Source organism: Xyrauchen texanus, chromosome 11 (assembly GCF_025860055.1).
Source record: "Xyrauchen texanus isolate HMW12.3.18 chromosome 11, RBS_HiC_50CHRs, whole genome shotgun sequence".
In the NCBI taxonomy this organism is placed as follows: Eukaryota; Metazoa; Chordata; class Actinopteri; order Cypriniformes; family Catostomidae; genus Xyrauchen; species Xyrauchen texanus.
The window spans coordinates 18,345,482-18,367,403 of record NC_068286.1 but is presented as its reverse complement, the minus strand read 5'-3'; the positions used below and the strand labels follow the sequence as shown (position 1 = coordinate 18,367,403).

At 39.1% G+C, this 21,922-nt stretch overlaps 1 protein-coding gene across 2 annotated transcripts in view; it reads right to left on the bottom strand.

Moving 5' to 3' along the window:
• LOC127651189 (glycine receptor subunit alpha-3-like) overlaps positions 1 to 19,759 on the bottom strand; it is an 83,354-nt gene extending 63,595 nt beyond the window's left edge. For both annotated transcript variants that reach the window (XM_052136901.1, XM_052136902.1), the window contains exon 1: positions 19,472 to 19,759. In XM_052136901.1, the coding sequence (XP_051992861.1) occupies positions 19,472 to 19,542 (71 nt within the window). In that variant the 5' untranslated portion in view covers positions 19,543 to 19,759. The remainder of the gene's footprint in view (positions 1 to 19,471) is intronic.
• Positions 19,760 to 21,922: the final 2,163 nt, after the last annotated feature.

The following is a 21,922-nucleotide window of genomic DNA, read 5'->3' as shown; positions in this document are numbered from 1 at the left end:
CTTGGGCTCTGGGTTGTCCATCTCAGGAGCGCCTGGGAGCCTTCTGGGTCCTCGAGGGGGTCTGTGAGACGGGAGGCGTCTGCTTCCTGTGGGGCACTCGACGCATGGGAGAGCTGGGCCCAGGTTGAGGCTGAGCAGCCTGTTGTTTCTTTGCAGGGGGATGCCCTTGGCGAGCAGACGGGGCATGGCCCAAGGCGGCGGGGCAGGATCTGAGAGATCGCCTCCGTCTGTTTCTTCACCACGGAGAACTGCTGGGTAACGTCCTGGATGGTGTCGCCGAAGTGGCCAAACTGGGAGACTGGGGCGTTGAGAAAGCGAGTCTTGTCTGTCTCACGCATCTCGACCAAGTTCAGCCACAGGTGTCGTTCCTGGACCACGAGGGTGGCCATTGCCTGCCCGAGTGACTGTGCTGTGACCTTCGTGGCTCTGAGGGCGAGGACGGTCGCTGAGCACAGTTCCTGCAGCACGTCGGGATCAGGGCTAACCACATGCAATTCTTTGAGCGCCTTGGCCTGGTGGACTTGTAGGAGGGCCATAGCGTGCAGGGCGGAAGCGGCCTGTCCGGTGGTGCTGTAGGCCTTCGCTGTCAGCGAGGATGTTGTCCTACAGGCCTTGGAGGGGAGTACAGGGCGACCCTGCCAGGTGGTAGGGTTTCCGGGGCATAGGTGAATCGCAACATCTGACATCTGAGCGTCAGCCTCAGCCTGGGGGTGCTGTCCCGAAGGCGGCAGCCCAGGGGACTTATCCGCGTCAGACGCTGCGCTCTCCAATGCAGCGGCGAGCTCATCAGCTTCGATCTCTAGAGGGTAGGCAGGCTGGCTGTGAGGCGAGCCGCTGTTGCCTCGAGCACGGACGGGAGTCAACGAGCGTGCCGGGGAATGGGTGGTCTGCGGATCTCTGGTACCCGACGGAGCCGCACCCGCTGCCATCCCCAGATCGCTTCCAGCGCCACTTGCACCATCCTCAATCCCGTGGGAAGAAGGATCAATGCGAAGGGCGGCTGGAGTGGCTTGTTCTCGGTTGAAAACGAGCGGCGACTGCAACGTTGTCATGGTCATGTTCTTGCAGTGAGAACATGAGCCATCCACAAATGCAGCCTCAGTGTGATCGCTACCCAGACACACGAGACAACGCCTTTGGCCGTCTGAAGCTGAGAGCACTCTACCACATCCAGGAACTACACAGCGGCGGAACGGCATCTTTATAAAGACGCGTCCTGAAAAGCTCGCTGTGTTTGCTCTTTTAGAGGAAATTACTCTTTTAAATAAAATCACTCTTTTAAGAAAACTCTTTCGAGTTTTATCTGCGCTGTCAAAGCGCCCAGGGGCAACAATGCACAGCCGTGCACAGAAAAGGAGAAAGCCGCTGTTATGCGCCGTCAAATCCAACAGCATGCAGATCGTCAGAGGAATACATGGGAACTTGGTGTGTGTGTGTAACTCGCAGCAGACTGCATACACGACCATCGGCTCCGAAGAAATGTTCTGAATGAACTGTAGTATTTGCCTCACCTTTATACCCGTATGTCCGGGGGAGGGGTATGCAAATACTAGCTGCCAACTTCTCATTGGCTTTATTTCATTTTATTTCTATAACATTTTGTTAAAATATAACATATTCTTTTACTCATGTAAAATCGTGAAACAATTTTGTAAAGGTGATGATGTATAATGAAAAAAATAAATAAAATTAGCACACAGAAAAGTTGCTCTTTTCCTCCTCAGTACTGTTTGGCATGCCCGGGCTGCCTACTGTTTGAGAAGTTTGACTTGACATCCTCCATAACGCTTTTAAACTAGAAAGGTCTCACTAGAATTGAAATTGGTCATATCAGTTTTGAGGTCTGCACTCTGAAATACAGCCTTTGCTCAATACTTTGTTAAAGCACCTTTGGCACCAATTGCAGCCTCAAGTCTTTTTGTGTATGATGCTGCAAGCTTGGCACACCTATTTTTGGGCAGTTTCTCCCATTCTTCTTTGCAGGACCTCTCAAGCTCCATCAGATTGAATGGGGAGCGTCGGTGCACAGCCATTTTCAGATCTCTCCAGAGATTTTCAATCAGGTTCAACTCTGGGCTCTGGCTGGGCCACTCAAAGACATTCTCAGAGTTGTCCTGTAGCCACTCCTTTGTTATCTTGGCTGTGTGCTTAGGGTCATTGTCCTGTTGGAAGATGAACCTTCGCCCCAGTCTGAAGTCCAGAGCGCTCTGTAGCAGGTTTTCATCAAGGATGTCTCTGTACATTGTTTCATTCATCTTTCCCTCGATCCTGACTAGTCTCCCAGTTCCTGCCACTGAAAAACATCCCCACAGCATAATGCTGCCACCACGCTTCACTGTAGGGATGGTATTGGCCAGGTGATGAGCGGTGCCTGGTTTCCTCCAGACATGACACTTGCCATTCAGGCCAAAGAGTTCAATATTTGTTTCATCAGACCAGAGAATTTTGTTTCTCATGGTCTGAGAGTCCTTCAGGTGCCTTTTGTCAAACTCCAGGCGAGCTGTCATGTGCCTTTTACTGAGGAGTGGCTTCCGTCTGGCCACTCTACCATACAGGCCTGATTGGTGGAGTGCTGCAGAGATGGAGCACTCCACCTCCATGGAGCACTCCACCTTCCAGAAGATGATTCTTCTGGAAGGTTCTCCTCTCTCCACAGAGAAACGCTGGAGCTCTGTCAGAGTGACCATCGGGTTCTTGGTCACCTCCCTAACTAAGGCCCTTCTCCCCCGATCGCTCAGTTTGGCTGGCAGCCATTTCAAGGAAGAGTCCTGGTGTTTCTTCCATTTATGGATGATGGAGGCCACTGTGTTCATTTGGACCTTCAATGCTGCAGACATTTTTTTTTTACCCTTCCCCAAATCTGTGCCTCGATACAATCATGTCTTGGAGGTCTACAGACAATTCCTTGGACATCATGGCTTGTTTTGTGCTCTGACACGCTCTGATAACTGTGTGACCTCATATTGACAAGTGTGTGCCTTTCCAAATCATGTCCAATCAACTGAATTTACCACAGGTGGACTCCAATCAAGTTGTAGAAACATATCAAGGATGATCAGTGGAAACAGGATGCACCTGAGCTCAATTTTGAGTGTCATGGCAAAGGCTGTGTGTGTACATGTGATTTTTTCATTTTTTATTTTTAATACATTTGATTTCAAACAAACTTCTTTCGGGGTATTGTTTGAGGAATATTTAGGAAAATAATGAATTTAAACCATTTTGGAATAAGGCAACATAACATAACAAAATGTGGAAAAAGTGCAGCGCTGCGAATATTTTCCGGATGCACTGTGTATACTCTCTCTCTCTCTCTGCTCTCTCTCTCTCTCTCTCTCTCTCTCTCTCTCTCTCTCTCTATATATATATATATACATGGAATATGCTTTTTGCTGTATTCTTGTAGGTATGAAGTTTTTTAATTAATAATGATAATACAATGCACACACTTTATGTGTCTTTGATTTGACTTGATTTAATAAACAGTGTTAAAAAGAGCTTACAAACATATAAGTATGTCATGCTTATTTAAGGTGTAAGTTAAAAGGTTTTTCATATGACTTCCTGAATATAAATGTGATATATGGATATTAACATATACTGTATATTCAAATAAGATGATAACAAACTATTATTTAAGGAACATATGTCATTTTTAGTATTTTGTTATTTTGTTGCATTTATGAACAAGCATGTGACTTTTCTATATCATACATTTTTAAGTTGGCTTACTTTTTTATATCATATGTTGTGATATATCAGATATCAGATGTGTATGTGTTTAATGTAAATGTCAACACTAATTAATATTTGACCACTAAAAAACAAAACAACCCCACCCCCTCCTCATTTCAAAGGCCCACCACATGCCACTGATTGACAGAGAGAACAGGACAGTTGAGACCAATTAACAGGAAGCATCAGCTCACAGTCAAGCCATGAAAAGAGTTATAGCTTCACCTTTGCAGTGTGGCAGCTCTGACTTATTCAAAAACACTTACTCTAAACACAAGGTTCACTTCGCATTCAGTCCCAAAGCATAAACATCAACAGACACCTATGCACAGATTCCCACAAAAAATATTTTCTACATAGACAATTTACAGAATATGTCATTAGCTTATTGAAAATTTTCTAACACAAATTCCATTAATTTCAGCACAAGGTGGCACATGTGCCACACATATTTATAATTATTTATACTACAATTATTGGCCAGCATATATTTTTATACAGTAAATGTATATACAGTAAATTGACAGGTTGCTTTCAAATTTTCATATACCTTGAAATTGACCAATTCTTCAGAAATACTGACAATCTCCAGACTGGATCAGACATTTTTGCATCAATTGAAATGTGGTCACCTTTTCCTGATAGCACACTATTTGAGCAACTTCCTAGAAACTGGTTCTGGTCCCATAGAAACCTGGAAATTGTGGTGTTCACAAAAGCATTTTCGATCTAAACCTACATTATTTCATCACTGACAGTTAGATTTAGTGTTGGGATTTGCGTTAGGGAGTAGTGTTAATAAATTATGCATTCCTGATGACTGTACTACGTCATGTAATATACAACTCACTTTTGGCGGCACTCTGTGGACATTTCACCCTGGTGGCAGTGGTTTGAAGTTCAATATGCATAGATAGCAGCACCAGAAACTTTGACATCCTGTCACCGAATTCACATGTCATAATTTCTCTGCATCTATCCTAATTTTGTTGATGTCATTTTATTAGAGCTATTATATATAATGCTCTCTCCCTTTATTATTCAGTCATGACTTATTTTTGTTATTATTATTTTACAGTCATAGATGTTAAGTCATGGTTTGTGCAAGTTTTATTATATGGGAGATTAAATAATATCAATCTATTTTGAATGCTTCTGGTGATGTGTAGAATTAAATTTAAGCCAAGAAAAACACATGAATAAACTTTTGAGTTTCAAAAGAAGAATACATATGATATTGTGCAGGGTTGCTTTATGCATTGTGTGATGTTGAATCCAAAAATCTTCCAAACTACTGCTTATTGTGTCAGATCAGCATACGTTACAATAACTATACAGCCATATAATTGCTGCTTTACTCACATTCAATCTTATGCTGCATAGCCTGTCTGTGAAATGCATAAACACAGTAAGAATAGAAACTAGTTGCAGTTTGGTTGTCACCCCCTGTAGGCCTCAGTCTCATTGGGTTGTCATTGCTGTGGGACAAACAACCCGCTCCCCCCACCCTGCATCTCCCTCCTTTAACGTAGATTCACAGTAGTGTGACCTGGCCTGTCAGCATGGTGCTTGCTGTTTTGTCTTGCTCTGCTAATGCGAGGAGGCTGGCCACAATTTAGCTCCTTTTTTTTTACCGGTTCATGTTCTCTGAATGTTGCCCACTGTCATTTTTGTGTTGCAAGCTGTGTGAGATGTTGATAGGCCGTGTGCTGTTTAGCTGACAGGTATAAAATGTGCATCGGCTAATATGTCTTTCCATGTTAAGGTGCTAGTTTTTATTTATTTTTTAATTTTGTAACAAAATGTGCAACAGAGTTAATGTGTTGCCACACTCTTACACAATCTCATTCTTGGATTGCAAGCTTTCATTTTCCATTGAGTATTAATGGAATTATTATTTTATTAATTATTGGAATAGCATTAATATGACACCTGCTATTCAAATAGATGGTAAATGCTGTTGCATGCATTGTTGCTTGGTAACTGGTTTAATCCAGTAAGATAAACATAGACTAACCAAATCAACCAAACCAAACATACAAACTTTTATTTTGGCAGAAGAGCAAAAGTGTATATAGCCAAAATGCATGCACAATAAACGTACATTTACAAGAAGATTTAATTTTCTACAGATGAAAACATTACAGTTTGCAATCCATTTTAAAGTCTTAATTTGTGGTTATGGAAAACAAACATAAGCACATACTCAAAAGCATGGAATATTCACTGCTGGTGCAACTGAATGTGAGTATAGTATTGATGAAAGTAGATTAATACCCAAGCTCCTATTTGCCTGTGGGTCGTGCATCACCCCAATGATGTGGATGCATGATGGTGCTGCTCATAAAATGGATTGTGTTGTCATGTATACATTGTATTGATTTCCTGATGGGCCCTGATAGGAATGCTGTCATTGTGATTGCTTGACTGAATAGGCTTTGTCCATCTTGTTTCAAATGTGACACAACTATAAAGCAAGTGTTCAGGCAGGTTTTACATTTTAATTCATTTTGCAAAGTCTATCATCCAGTGACTTATAAAGATGGAATTGCATAACATGAGTAGTTCATCTAACCTAAGTGATTATCCTCTTTCTAGTTTGTGAAATGGAAACTTACCTTGCCATTTGTAACTGATTTCCTTGGAGAATTTCCTTTGGAGATTCCAAAATAGAGTGGCCTCAGTGAGATGATACAAGCACTCAGTCCTCTGTCAACTGATCGGCTGAATTCATTGAATCTAGACTGGAAGTTGTCAAATAACTTTGCCTCCCCCATTGTGCTCTCATGTAAAGCATGCACACCTTGTCCCTTGTACACCAAATTCATGACAAGGCTGTGCATGTTTGTGTTTGAGCTGTCAAACACAAAATTGAAATAAATATGACTGCAATTTGGGTGAAAAGGCTTCCCTTGCTTGGAAGCAGGAGTTTATCGCAGAAAATGTTTATCTCACAATGTTCTCTCTTCTCAACCATTAGAAGCTGAACAATTATGTACAGTTTGGAGTTTGAAGTCTACACTGTGGCTTCTATGCTGCACTAATGATTTAAATACATAATTAACTTATAAATATCCAAAACCTCTAAAAAAAGATACTTTGGCATTAAGAAAAGTTTCCATTTGATACCATTAGTTAACGCCATTAGTTAAGTTAACACTAGTTAACATTAACTTACAATGAACAATATTTTTACAGCATTTATTAACCTTGGTTAGTGTTAATATCAACACTGTATACTAATACAATTTTAAAATCAAAAGTTGTATTTGTTCATATTAGTTAATGCACTAGGAATTAACATGAACTAACAATGAACAATTGTATTTTTATTAACAAAATTAAAAGTGCTCTAAATAAATATATTGTTCATTGTTTGTTCATGGTAACTAATGCATTTACTAATGTTAACAATTGGAATATTATTGTAAAGTGTCACCAATATTTTTAATTTACAAGTAAAATGTCATTAAATGTTTTAAGCATAAAATGAAAACAGCCTTAAAAGCCATTGCCCTTTTGCTTGCCAAGTAAATGTGTGATGTTTTCAGGATGTTTAGATATTGTTACTGGGCAAAATAAAATAAAAAACTGATTAAGAAAATGATTTTTGCAATATCTTCATCTAGCTTTACATCAGATAAATTATACCTTAAAATATCATGAAACAAACATGAAGCAGAAGTGTTTTCCAGGTGTATTTGTGGAGGCTGTTCTGCTTAAGATGGCACCGAACATGTCTTCTGGTTGTGTGTCTGATCATAAACAGGATAACACGATGGCTTGTTCAAAAACAGAAGACAAAGTCCTTGTAAGATAAATATCTACTAATTATTGTAAAGTCTTAAAGCAGTGCTGGTTTTGATGGTAATATCTACTGTGAGTGCTGTTCTCACTTCATTCTCAAAAGTTTGAACAGAGTATCCAAATATTTTTTACAGATTTACAAACTGTTCTATCACCTTAATTCTTCACACATTGTCCTCTGATTAATATACAACTCCAAACTCTTTTGTTTTCATCTCCAATTATAATGTGAGGTTCAGCAGCCATCTCTGTTGTGTGTGTGTTTTTGGAATTAGCTCTTGACCCACTCCCGTTTTCCCTCTTCCCGCCCACAATACCCGCAATACATATTTTCCCACCCATTTCGAGGGTAGTTTTTCATTCTGACGTATGAAAAATTGGGGCTCAACTAGGTGGGTTTCATAACCCTTTAAAATCTTCGATCCATAAAATAAATGAGAAAGTTTGTACAACATTACACAATCTATGATATACAGTTCAGCCATGTAAATACAAATACACACACAAAAAAAAACAAAAGCAAATAACTGAGTAAATAAATGGGTAAATAGAACAAAGCAGAAAATCTGAGCACATAGATTCAGTCGATGCTCTGTGGACATGATCGCCTGAGGGTTTCCAGCAGTAATTGGAGCAGATGGAAGTCCAAATGAATATCCAAAACATTCTACTATCAAAATACTTATGGTTTGTTCAGATGTCATTGTATTACATTCATTCTTTGGGGGTCTGTGAGGCTACACATACCATGTTGTGCTGTTATCCTTGATGTCTTTGCTTTCTTGGTCTTTCTAGCTACTACATTAGATTCAGTTAAAGCAAAACCCTTTCTTAGCCATTCTGATATAACACAGACAGACAAAGCATTATTTGCCTCCCCCAATTTAAAACTCTGACCACAATAAAATGGGACAAGAAGATGGGATGCCAACCATGCCGTAAATAACAGAATCATCCCGTATTTAAGCAAACAAACAATTTTGTGCCTTATTGAATCAATACGGTTTGCCATTTGTCCCGTATTCTGGCATTTCACATCCAAACTGCTGGGAACATTTCACACATCAAGAGAAATAGACCTGAAACACAGATATTTTTCACGTGAGTAGTGTGAGATATCAGCTGCACTTGACAGGGGTGGCCAGGGGAAAGATCAAGTAAGATGAATGACAATCAGTGCTCGTATTCTGTTGTTTTTTACATTAAAAGCAGGAGAACTTGTTCAAAAATAAATCCTTAATGACCATGATAACTGTATCCCCACCATTGTGATTCTAAAATACCATGTACCTACCTACTCATAACATGGCATTACAGTGCATATGGCAGTGCTAGCTCTGGAAGAGAGAGAAATTCAGACGAGAGACTATGAGAAAAACTGCAGCACTTTTAATACAAAAGTACAATACATTTATCCATCCATATTCTATAGCTACTTGTCCTATGTAGGGTCATGGGTAGTACTGGAGTCTATCCAAGCTGCCTCTGGCCAAAGGTAGGGAAACACCCTGGACAGGTGGCCAGTCCATCACAGGGAAACACACACAGACATACACATTCACACTCTCACTCACACCTACGGGCAATGTAGGGTCTCCAGTTAACTTAACCTGCATGTCTTTTGGACTGTGGGGGAAACCGGAGCACCCAGTACAATACATGTGTACTTAAAATGCTTCATGTGATTTTCTTACATTTCCCTTGTAATAAACACTATACTACCAAAACTATGATTCTGTGATCTAAGGATAAATACCCTACACTATTTAATATTAAGCGTTTTCTCTACAAAAAAACCCATTATAATAAATGGTTGTTAAGATATCACAAAGACTTGTACTAAGACAGTGGCTGTGAAAGGGCAAAATTATGTTTTAGTGATATATTTATTTACACATTAGTCATACACTCACCTAAAGGATTATTAGGAACACCATACTAATACTGTGTTTGACCCCCTTTCGCCTTCAGAACTGCCTTAATTCTACGTGGCATTGATTCAACAAGGTGCTGAAAGCATTCTTTAGAAATGTTGGCCCATATTGATAGGATAGCATCTTGCAGTTGATGGAGATTTGTGGGATGCACATCCAGGGCATGAAGCTCCCGTTCCACCACATCCCAAAGATGCTCTATTGGGTTGAGATCTGGTGACTGTAGGGGCCATTTTAGTACAGTGAACTCATTGTCATGTTCAAGAAACCAGTTTGAAATGATTTGAGCTTTGTGACATGGTGCATTATCCTGCTGGAAGTAGCCATAAGAGGATGGGTACATGGTGGCCATAAAGGGATGGACATGGTCAGAAACAATGCTCAGGTAGGCCATGGCATTTAAATGATGCCCAATTGGCACTAAGGGGGCTAAAGTGTGCCATGAAAACATCCCCCACACCATTACACCACCACCACCAGCCTGCACAGTGGTAACAAGGCATGATGGATCCATGTTCTCATTCTGTTTACGCCAAATTCTGACTCTACCATCTGAATGTCTCAACAGAAATCGAGACTCATCAGACCAGGCAACATTTTTCCAGTCTTCAACTGTCCAATTTTGGTGAGCTTGAAAATTGTAGCCTCTTTTTCCTATTTGTAGTGGAGATGAGTGGTACCCGGTGGGGTCTTCTGCTGTTGTAGCCCATCCGCCTCAAGGTTGTGCGTGTTGTGGCTTCACAAATGCTTTGCTGCATACCTCGGTTGTAACGAGTGGTTATTTCAGGCAAAGTTGCTCTTCTATCAGCTTGAATCAGTCGGCCCATTCTCCTCTGACCTCTAGCATCAACAAGGCATTTTCGCCCACAGGACTGCCGCATACTGGATGTTTTTCCCTTTTCACACCATTATTTGTAAACCCTAGAAATGGTTGTGCGTGAAAATCCCAGTAACTGAGCAGATTGTGAAATACTCAGACCAGCCCGTCTGGCACCAACAACCATGCCACGCTCAAAATTGCTTAAATCACCTTTCTTTCCCATTCTGACATTCAGTTTGGAGTTCAGGAGATTGTCTTGACCAGGACCACACCCCTAAATGCATTGAAGCAACTGCCATGTGATTGGTTGATTAGATAATTGTATTAATGAGAAATTGAACATGTGTTCCTAATAATCCTTTAGGTGAGTGTATACTGTTTACAAACTCATGAGCTTAATATTATATGGAAAGCACATTTTTTTGAGTGTGAAAACGATAAAGACTAGTACGGGGAGGAAAACGCTTAATGGAAAAATATTGTCTCCACTGATTGCAGCTTTGTTCTTTTGGAAAAAGGTATTAAAAGTGAAGATTGATAGTAATTGGTTTCTCCCTGGTGGTTGTTTTACCACCAGTTATTTTTTTAAATATTATTTTACATGCTGGGGCTGTTCACACAGAATGTGTTTTTGTGTCAATCCATTTTCAAATGTTTTCCTATGAAAGCATGCTCTATATCAGGGGTTGGGAACCTATGGCACGTGTACCAGCATTGGTATGTGGAGGGGTAATCACTGGCACATCAGCAATGGCGAGAGAGGAGATGACCATTTTATTGACATGAATTGCAGCACCTGCATTCCAAAATACATCTTGATGTAATTCAACCTCATGATCATGCAGCGTGTTTCCATCAGCTGAATTGGAGGCTAAACAAAAAGTTAATATGTGACTGCAGTATACCAACAGACTTGTGCAGTGCATGCAAGCCATTCACGCATCATGAGCCAGCAGCACTTCACTTTTGGTTAATCATGCGAGTAAATGCACCTGCTTTGCTTCGGTCAGGCTCTAAGGATGACAGCCTACATTCCATGTTAACTTTGTTTCTTTTTGCTTTCAGAACATAAGGAAAACACCACTATTAATACTTAAGATTTACATCCCAGAATACAGGTATGCTGGGATTCATCGAAAAGGTACAATTAAAAAGGTTCAGTTGATGACAACATGCTGGAATCATGAGGAAGGATTACATCAAGATTTAAATTGGAATGCAGGTGCAAAAAAGGTCTGCTCTTCTCTTACTGTTGCTTGCATATTAGTGATTACCTCCCTGTGTAATTTTGAAAAATGTATGACATAATATAATAAATATTTCATATTCTGCACAATGTTGTGATAAGTAATCAAATAAGCAAATTTGTGACTTTAACTGTTAACTCATTTTTTTGCAAAAGGACAGGTTGTCTTTCATTAAAGCACTTCACAAGATGCTCTGTGACAATTCACATGCAGGATCATGATTATATCATAATCTTCATGTTTTGGAAATGTTTTCCCACAAACCAGTCATCCAGCCACGAGGGCTCAGGGAAGGGTGGATATTGGGTTCCAGTCGCAGAAGCCCGGGCAAGCATGGTGGTCAGCTCCACATCAGCCACAAACTGGGCGACAACACCCACAGGTGAGAACACAACCGAGTCATCCATGTCTGACCATGCCAGCCCACTCTCTGATGCTGTGATCGAGAGCTCTTTTTGCTCTTGAGCCCCGAAAGAGACATTAAACTCACCCTGGGTCAGGCTGGGTATGCACCGAGTGCACTGGGGAATGGGAGGTCCGTGGGGGTTCACCCGGCAAAACCACAGCCATCCTCAATACCCCCCAGCGCTAACTGTCATGGCCTGATACCCCTAGGTAGAAGGACCGGGTCAACATTGCCATGGTCATGTTCTTGCAGTGAGAACATTAACCATCCATGTGGCTATGGTCCAAACATGTGAGGCAGCGATGGTGGCTGTCAGAAGCGGAGACATATTGACTGTATCCAGGAACTACAAACAGACTGAAAGGCATCTTTGAAAAGACGCTTTACGTCAGTTCTCACTCTTTTAGAGGAATATATTATTTTAGATATACCCTCTTAGTGTGGCTGTCGAAGTGACCAGGGACGATCTCTGCACTTATCTGTGTGAGAGGGGGAGAACCTGCTGCAATGCGCGGCATATCCAATAGGTTGGTGAATGGAAAAGCAGAGGAGTACAGAGACACCGCTTGGCCCCGAAGAACAAATCTGAATGAGTGGTTGCAAGCCTGCTCCTTTTATACCCATATATCCTGGGGAGTGGCATGCAAATTCCACTCTCCAATTTTCATTGTCCTTTTCTCAAATATCAGAGGTGTTTGGAGCTCCCAAGTGTAACCCCCAATGTCACTACATTGACACAACATCAAGTGAGTGACAGATAGGGAACCTAGGAATTCTCTGTCACATTCTCCAAATTCCATTTATGACACTCATTTCCTTTTTACATGGATGGCTAATACACACACTGCATAAATCTCTCACTCTCAAGAGCACTGATTTTTTATTTGACAGATGTTTGAATTATGCCTGATAAACCTGGTCCCCAACATACTCTTTTGACAAGGTCTATGTGCTATATCTGTGACCAATCCCTCAGGAAACCTCAAGGAAAAAAATGCTTTTTGTTGTTCTTGGAAATTCTTTTATTAGGAATAACCCCTTGAGATGTACCATCTCGTTTTCAAGGGGGTCTTTTTCACCATTCTGAGCATGGTGAGTGACGGTTCCAGTAGCATTGGCAAGCTTCTATAGCCTACATGATATTACGTTCATACACACCACACTTCATATTCTGTTCCATCACTAACCAGAAACTGCACAAAAGCTGAACTGTAGATATCCTGCATCAGTACTTGGATCAATGCAACCTCAGAAGATGGTCATTGTCAAACAACTGCCATCTTCTCTTTATATCTGCTGTAATTTTATATCCTTTATGTGCACCATCTTACATGCATACACGCACTTAACAGAGAGATATGACTTGCAGTTCAGTCATGAAACTTTACATGGCACAAGCTGATCTTCACACAGCTTGCACGGTAAGGTCTGCTTTTGGCCATGACACATTTTAACAAGTTTAGCTTTAGCCAAATCTGGCACTGGCAAACGTAGCTATCTTAGGTCATTAGTTTAAATAGATACACACATAGCTTTGCTAAGTCACTGGTTAAATAAATGCTAGGCATACCTGGTCCATATAAACATTATGAGTTAGGTCTCTAGCCATAAGGCCAAACTGGCCCAAGCACACATAGAGATTTAGTCCATTAGCATAATGCCATTTGGCCAAGCTGGCCCATACACAATTAGCTAGTACACAGTACTCTTTCAGAGCAAAAACAGTACACAAGTCTTGGTGGAAGATCTGCATTGTTGAGAGGTTTAGTTTTTGTGTTATGGATTTGTGTAGCTCCCTTGCTTTGTTGGGGAATTGTTATGGGTTATGGAATTGCAGCCATTTGAAAGTACTACAATAAAAATAGATTAACTAAAAACAGATCCAGATCTGGTAGCACTGATATAAAGAAGTGTGGTTATAAATGACAGTTGTTTGTCTATTTGTTCTTAACCAATTGAAATGTTACAATTAAATGTCACTGTGTTTAAGTCTATTAGCAAAATTTTCGTGACTGTGCACAGCGTAACGCTATGCTCAAATCCTTGTGCTGCATCTTATCCAATTTTCGTGAGAGTGCTATTTCTAAATGGGTGTGGTTGTGTGTGCTTGCGCTATCTGTGGACGTATATTCGCAAGCTGTGGGTGCATAGTATGTGAATTAAGGGGCAAAGCACAATTTTCTATTTTGCTGAGAAAGAGGTCAGTGCGCTAAGACATCTGAGAACCATGTCTATTCACTTCTACTTCTATTCTATTATTAAACTACAGAACCCATTCTTCACTCTTTGCTCATCTTTTTTTATCAAACATTACTCAAATTCTATATATGCATTACTTATAAGGTTAAAGTGCTAAATGGCGGTTATATATGTATATGGTGCGTGTGTGTGCATGTGTGTGTGTGTGTGTGTGTGTGTGTGTTTGACTAAAGCTAACTGCAGAAAATATGTTGGGCTTGACTGCATATCAAGAGAGCCACATTCGCTTCAGCTCTGATCTGCTCAGGCTGGTGTAGACACATTCACAATCCACTGTTCACTGTATGTGGATTTGGTTTCAGCCACTCACTTGAGCAGTTGCATCACAGAGCAAGCACAAGGTTTAAGAACCTGTCTAGGAAATTTCACTGTGGTGTTCAAAATGATCTCCAGCATGTTCCCAAGCTAAGAATAGCTTTTATCAAATGAACGCAAATCCTGACTTAGAAATTGCTTGTAGTTCTATTATTTTATACTTTCTTACAAGATGTACTATTCAGCGACAATGATGACTGACAGAGGGGTTTGTTTATACTTGAAGAATCAACTGTCACAGGAATGGCCTATATGTCCCAGTTACTGCTTATTTTTGCCACTATGCACAATCTGGTCCAGTCAGCCTAACTCAGATAACAGCCCCAGGAGCTCCAATGGCACTAATGCTAGAAGCTCTTTAACCTGTGCATCACATCCACACCACTTGTTCATCTGTTAACCCGAAAAAGGGCAAGCATATAACAGTACCTCTGAAAATGTATTAATTGCTATTTTTCAACACATTAGGGCCCACATAATCCATTTCCATGTTTGTTTGTATTTTCTAAAATATTGCTTTGAATTACAATTTGATTGCTTGTAGAAATCATAAAAATAAAATTGAAAAGATAGGAGCATTTTCCCCATGTTTAGATGCCTTTTCCAAAAAATGCCATACTCAAAGTCGCATGTCATCATTATTTGCAGGGACCCCTTTCAAATGTTTCACAAGAATTTGACAGACTCAGATATTGCTCCTATTCCCAGCGTCATAAAATTTTGTATTCCCATAGATTAAACAACCTTTTTAGGTTTAATAAGCGACATAACAAATGATAGATGTTTTGGAGGGTTTTGAAATAATTTATATATATATATATATATGGACTATGCATATGTTGGTTTGAAAATACACTTCAAAGAAGTTTGTTAGAATTACTAATACGTTTATTGTAAAATTTTTAGATAATTTGATCTTGAGATAAAAAAATTTCATGGCGACACCTAGATAACAAAATATAAGCAACACTTGAGCCTTCAGTTATTCGATGAGAAGGATCATAGGCACATATCAAAATAGGCATAAAATCACTCTCATAAATCTTCACATTCAGTGTACTTCAATGGTGAAATGATCTTCATGAAAAAGCTGACCCCCGCTCTCAGTTCTCTTTCTTTTGTCTCACTGAGTCACATGTATTACTGTACTAACTTTTGTACTTTCTCAGCAATTCTGGAATGCTGTACATTGCTGCACCTCTCATGATACTGCATCCCTAGGATGAATCACTTTTGTTGAAGGAATCTGAATTCCATTCACAAGAATTCCTTTTTTGAAAGTCACTTTGAATAAATCAGTCTGCTAATTTAATAAATGTAAATTTAACTGATTTGTTTTTATATTAATGTTATTTCTTGCCATTCAGAAAAATAGGGTCTCAGGTCTACTTTTATTTCAATGTTCAATCTATCTCGAGTTAAAAAGAAATAAAATAATTGTTTTTAAGTCAAAAGTTAGCTTTTTCTTTTGTGTTAAATTAGCCTTGGCAGTTCTTAAAGCTCTTTCCCCATGATATTTTCCTTTTGATACTCAAAAGTCTTACAAAAACCTTAAAATTGTTAAGCTGCTTAGAGTGCAATATCTCTCTCTTTCTATAGCTTTCAAAAACTCTGAAGAATGAAGCAACAGGGCTGGCAGAATAACTCAAAGTACAATCAATGCAATCTTATCAATAATGCAACAGGAGCTACCTAAGCCTCTTACAATACGCAAGTTGGCACAGAAGGCAGAGTGAAACAAACACAAAGGAAATGACTAAAATACCCCTTAAAGGAAGAATCAAATAGAGCATTAGTGCTGTTGGAAGCCGAGTGGTTTGATAAAGAATGCGAGCCGGAGGAAAAGGCTGGCCCATTGGTGCTAATGCACACAGTGAAAGGTACACTGGCCACAAACTGAAACTAGGAGGTGCTCGTCCTGCTCGGGGGTGAGCTGCTCTCATGTATTGGAACATTCTGCTCCAATGAGCAGACCAGCAGATTGACAATAAAACAGAGAGCAGCACAAATTTGAACCAACATCTGCCTTTATGTTTTGCATGTGTGTGTACATTTTGGGATCAGATTGTTATGTTTTATTATTAAAATATTCTCTTGTTAACATGCCTTATCTTTATGTACAATGCAAATGAATGGGGTACATTTTTGGAGGGTTTAAAGGCAGAAATGTGAAGCTTATAATTTTATAAAGCCTTAATTCTGTTAAAACGCATGTAATATTTGAGCTGTAAACTCGTTTTAGGGTTTGTGCTGTTACATTGTCATGGCAACGACATTTTAAAATTGGATATAACTTTACAGAGGTATGGTGTGTAATCGATTTTATACCCTCGATTTTGTACCTCTGTCCTCTTGCTATGTTGTTTTATTTTCAGTGTTTAATAAGTTACTAAAAATAGAGTAATACATTACAAATGACTAAAAAAGTAATTCTAAAAAAGTTATTTGATTATGGTAACTAAGTACTTTGTAATCAGGTTTCACCTAGCACTGGTTATGGTAGATGTTCTCCTGAACTATGTGACTGCTAAATGAATCCAAATCAGCCTAATATTTAAAATAACTTTTGGTTACCTTAAACTATTCAGAGATAATTTGTGACGTGATTAACAAGTTAGAAACTGTGATGATATGATATGCTATGATATGCTATGATATGCTATGATATGATATGATATGATATGATATGATATGATATGATATGATATGATATGATAAGGTATGGAACGGTGCAGTACGAGACGTGAGGTGAGATGAGATATGATACAATAAGATATGATAAATGTCAAAGAAAATTTTAAAAAATATAAAGACTCTGGGACACTCAAAGCGCCTATTCAATGAATCGTACAACATTTATTATTGATATATTTTTATATATTTTTTGGCCTCCCAAAATGATGAGTAAAATGTCAAATCCTTAATACTTACATGGAAATTTTGCACCTTGTCACTATAGGTACTAAACAGGCAATTGTGATCTGGTTTATGCATGTGCTTAAAGATATATAAAAAACACTAATGACAATTCTGTCATCATTTCCTCTCATGTTGTTCCAAACCTTCATGACTTTCTTCAGTGGAACATAGATTAGAAGAACTTAATGAGTTGTGTGCTTAGAGGATTTAATGTACAATAAAGTCTGCACAGTTTATAATATTGTATATTTTATTGCTTATTTCAAGCACATCAAATAATCTAATCAGGATACATTTCTATTGACACATTAATGGAACAATCTGTTTATCAAGAGCCCATGAAGTGTTCGAATCAGGTGTCCACATTCAGCGCAGCTTTATAGAGTATTTTCTAACCATCAGGACATTGAGATGCAACTCTGAGACAAGAGGTCAAGATATTAACACTCAGCAATGAGTCTGTTGGCAGCAACCTATTGTGGAGACCATGTTTAAAGATGTCAAGAAGCAATGCACCTCTTTCACACCCTTTCCTCAGCTATCCACACTGTCCATGATGTGTTTGCCCTCTCTGTCATTTTTATGTATGGTTCAGTTCCTAGGACAGTCTCTGCTCCCCAACATATCTATCAATATAAATTATACTTTACTACTTTGTTATGTAGTGATTCTGAATTGAGATTTGGTAGTGATGTATAATTCCTGCACACTGTAATCAATAATGAATTGTTGAAGCCATTCCATTGTGGATTGAGGCGTATCCAGCTTTCCTTTGCAAACAACTTCTCTTAAATGGCTTTAGGCAAAAATTCTCCCTCAGGGTAGTCAGAATGCCAACAGATACAAAAGTGAGAAAGACTCGCTTCCTGCCTGAAAGTGCCAATGTATCAATAATGTAAAACGCTATGCTTGTGAGTGCCCAAGTATTGTCTACAAAATGAAATATAAAAAATTAATAGCATCATCAGCCAAAAGAATTGTGAAGGTTCAGTGCAGCTCAAGAGAAACCATCCTCTTTTCTCTGCCAATTTCATATTGTGGAGTTATTTGCAAGATCAGGGAGAAAGGGTGGTGGAAATGAGGATTGCAGAGTAAAAATATGTTAATCACTCAGCTTTGTGACTGTGCTTGAATGAAACTCATAGAAGGGTAAAATTTCACTAGACATAGAATCATTAGTAGGCTATACATAAATAGAATTATTCAACACACTTCTTGTTAAATGTTGTTTTACTATTTACATTTAAACTGAAATATCCATTTACTCATTGAAAACAATTTCTGTCTAAACAATGAGCAAAAGAGCAAATTTCCTTTTCCTCACTTCCCATTCCATTTACTGGTTACTTTCTTTCATATTTCCTCATAACTAATGCGCGGGCACCAAAACATCCTAAATAATCCCATTTAGGATAATTCAGAATTATGTAAATGAACCTCTAGTCTATTTCAGGGGATCTTGCATTTCGTGATGTGACATTTCCCTGAGTGCTAAATTGCCCTTTCTATGCAAATGAAAATATAACACCTGTTACACTTAGAACAAGCCACTTACAAACTTTTACTTTCTCTACAATAGCCACAATGATCAGATGGGGACAAGCGATAAATTCATTACATCATATTTTATAGTCCTCATAAAATAGGTTAAACAATTTGCTTTATGAGACTAGTGCTCATATGGCACTGTTTAGAACTGGGTTTAAAAACATCTTAAATGAGTAAACAGCCTAGCATCATACTTTTTCAACAGTTTTGATGATTTACTATATGAAAGCCTCACCAAAAATGATTGCTAATGCTAAAAGTGCAAAACTGCTGTATGATTATCTCCATGTTTGCATTTTTGATACTTTCAAACCTCCACATCTCATTATGTACAGATCAAAACCGAGAGTATTCAATTGATGCTGAACGCTGAAACTGAACTGTAAAAATAACTCAGTATTCAATATGACGGAAATTCGTCATCACATTCTCCTGGAGACCTTTTTTTTTTTTTTTTAAATCTGTTTCTATCTTTCCTTACCTCAGCAGTAGTCCTATTTCCCACGCAATTAATCCCCAGGCAGCCACAGAACGCAGCCTTTTCCGAGTCATCTCAAGACTTTAGTGGCATAGACACACTCCCGTGTGAAAATGCCTGTGCTCTCTTCAGCACCTCTGGCTTCTTGACTTCAGTACCCTGGACAGCACTCCAGCTGTTTTCCCTCCACTACGATACACTGTAGGTTCGTTGCGCGCGGCAATCGCAAAGAAAGCAGTTATGGAATCCCTCATAATCTTCCGAAGCTAAAAATCAAATGTGAAACTTTTTCCTCGCGGCACCACTGGAGGAGATGAGTACTGTTTGCAATAGCGTGCGGCAGCTGAAGTGATTCTTGACATATTCAGACAGGGACCGCCCCACACAGCGCGCGCCTGACTGACAGTGCGCTTCTCTGCGCTCAATGTAAATGTGCTTACTTACAATTAGAGACAAATGCGTATCATAGTTATCATAGTAGTAGTAATGAATAGTATAACATGTATAAAAGCATTAATAGGCTATGACATATAATTATAATATAAAGACATGTTCTCGTATCAGTATAACAATATAAAGAATGCTACTATATTAAATTTAAAAATATGTAAATGTAAATAAACAAACAAATAACCTAATAAATAAAGAAAGGGTTAAGGATGGTTGAGTACAATGAGGCTAAATTTCCATAAAGGGGACTTTTGATATTATTTCCTCAAAATGAATAATAATAATAATAATAATAATAATAATAATAATAATAATAATAATAATAATAAAAAATACTAAATAGCAACAGAAACCATGGCACTATCCTAGCATGCGTTTGTCACTATGTATGGCAAAATTGTCTTGATCTATGAAGGCTAAAGATTGAATTAAAGTAATTTTATATATCTTGTAATCATTTTTAAAATGTTACCAATTTATGTAGATTATGAACAAACCCTGAATGACGAAATTCTTATTTGTCAATGTCAGTTTTGTTCAAGGTGATTAAATCAATAGTTTTTAAATAACTGTCCAATCAGAGAAAGGATAGTAATTTGGGTAAAATTACCCTTTGTTGTAAGGAGGTAAGACCCCCATAAAACAAATAATTTTATGAAGTAGGGGGAATAGATTTGTTATGAAGAATGTTCATAGTAGACTCACGTTAACTTTTCCAATCTAAATGGAGATTCATTTAGATTACAGAATACCAGAATAAAGCTAATTTTCCTTAAGGGGTGTCTTAAGTCCCAATGTACCCTATCAAAGCTACAGCTAAATTGATTAACTGTTTTTAATAAATAATAATCCATTCCAGGTTTGATTGTGGTTAAAATTGTGTGTATCATGGATTTATGCATAGTCTGGTTGGGTTATAATACGCTCCTTGCAAGATGACTTTAAGCAATGATGAAACCAAGCACAATGTAACTTTTAAAATGAGAAGCCGTGACTCATACATGAATGGCACATGCTGTAGCACATGTGCTGATTCCCTTTTTGCTGGAATTCACCTGATCCAAATCTTGCAGAAAAGCTCTATGCTGTATGTACTGTATACAGGCCTAATACACAGACCCTTTACTGCCTGATTTTAATTTACTCATGAAGTCATTGTTGTGCCACAGTGAGTGACAGTGTCTGGCACAGGCTGCCGTGGGCAACGTGCATGGCACAGCTGAGGCCGGGTGCATCTGCGCAGTGTGTGTGTATGTGTGCATGTTTGCCCATTCCTGTTTATTGTGCCACATTGACCCTGTTCCCAGTTTTGTTCCATTGCTCTGGAATAGGATGATAAGCTCAAATACACTCTGCTGCCAATGTATGGCATTAGGGAACTTAGGTCTGCTTTTCATTTGTTTTCTTAATTTTGGGGGCCCAAAGTGAACTGGGGTGGGGGCCCCTTGGGTTCCTTCAGCCGATCAGTTGGGGAAGTGGGCGTAGTGAGTTCACCTTGGGTATCGGTATCACTAAATGGGAGAAGAAACTTGGGTACTTATTAAGGAGACACTCTGGTTATTTGGGGGTACAGCTTTTAGATAGAAATGGCCTTGTCTCTTGATGTACTTTAAATAACTGTTGATATTCACCAGCTCATTAAAAAGAGATTATTATAAAGTGTACACTTATTTGTTTGTGCCATTCTGATTTGTGCTTTGTTTCCAAGAGTAGGGCTTTCAGCCGCATCCTTTTCAATGAGCTGCCAAATTAAAAGAGCATCAGCTCTAATTTATGATGCATTTCAAATATCATTGCAAATAGCATAAGTTTTTTCTGCCCTTCATTTATCTCTTTTTAACACAATTTTGGTTAAGCCCTAGGTTTTGAGCACTAGGTTTTATTACTGGCAGTTGAATGCCCATTGCTCGTTTGTGCATAAAGTGTGAGGTGGGATGTGCGTGGGTGGGTTAAGGGCAGATGGATGGGAAGAGCACTGATAATAGCCCAATGTGTACTCTGTCA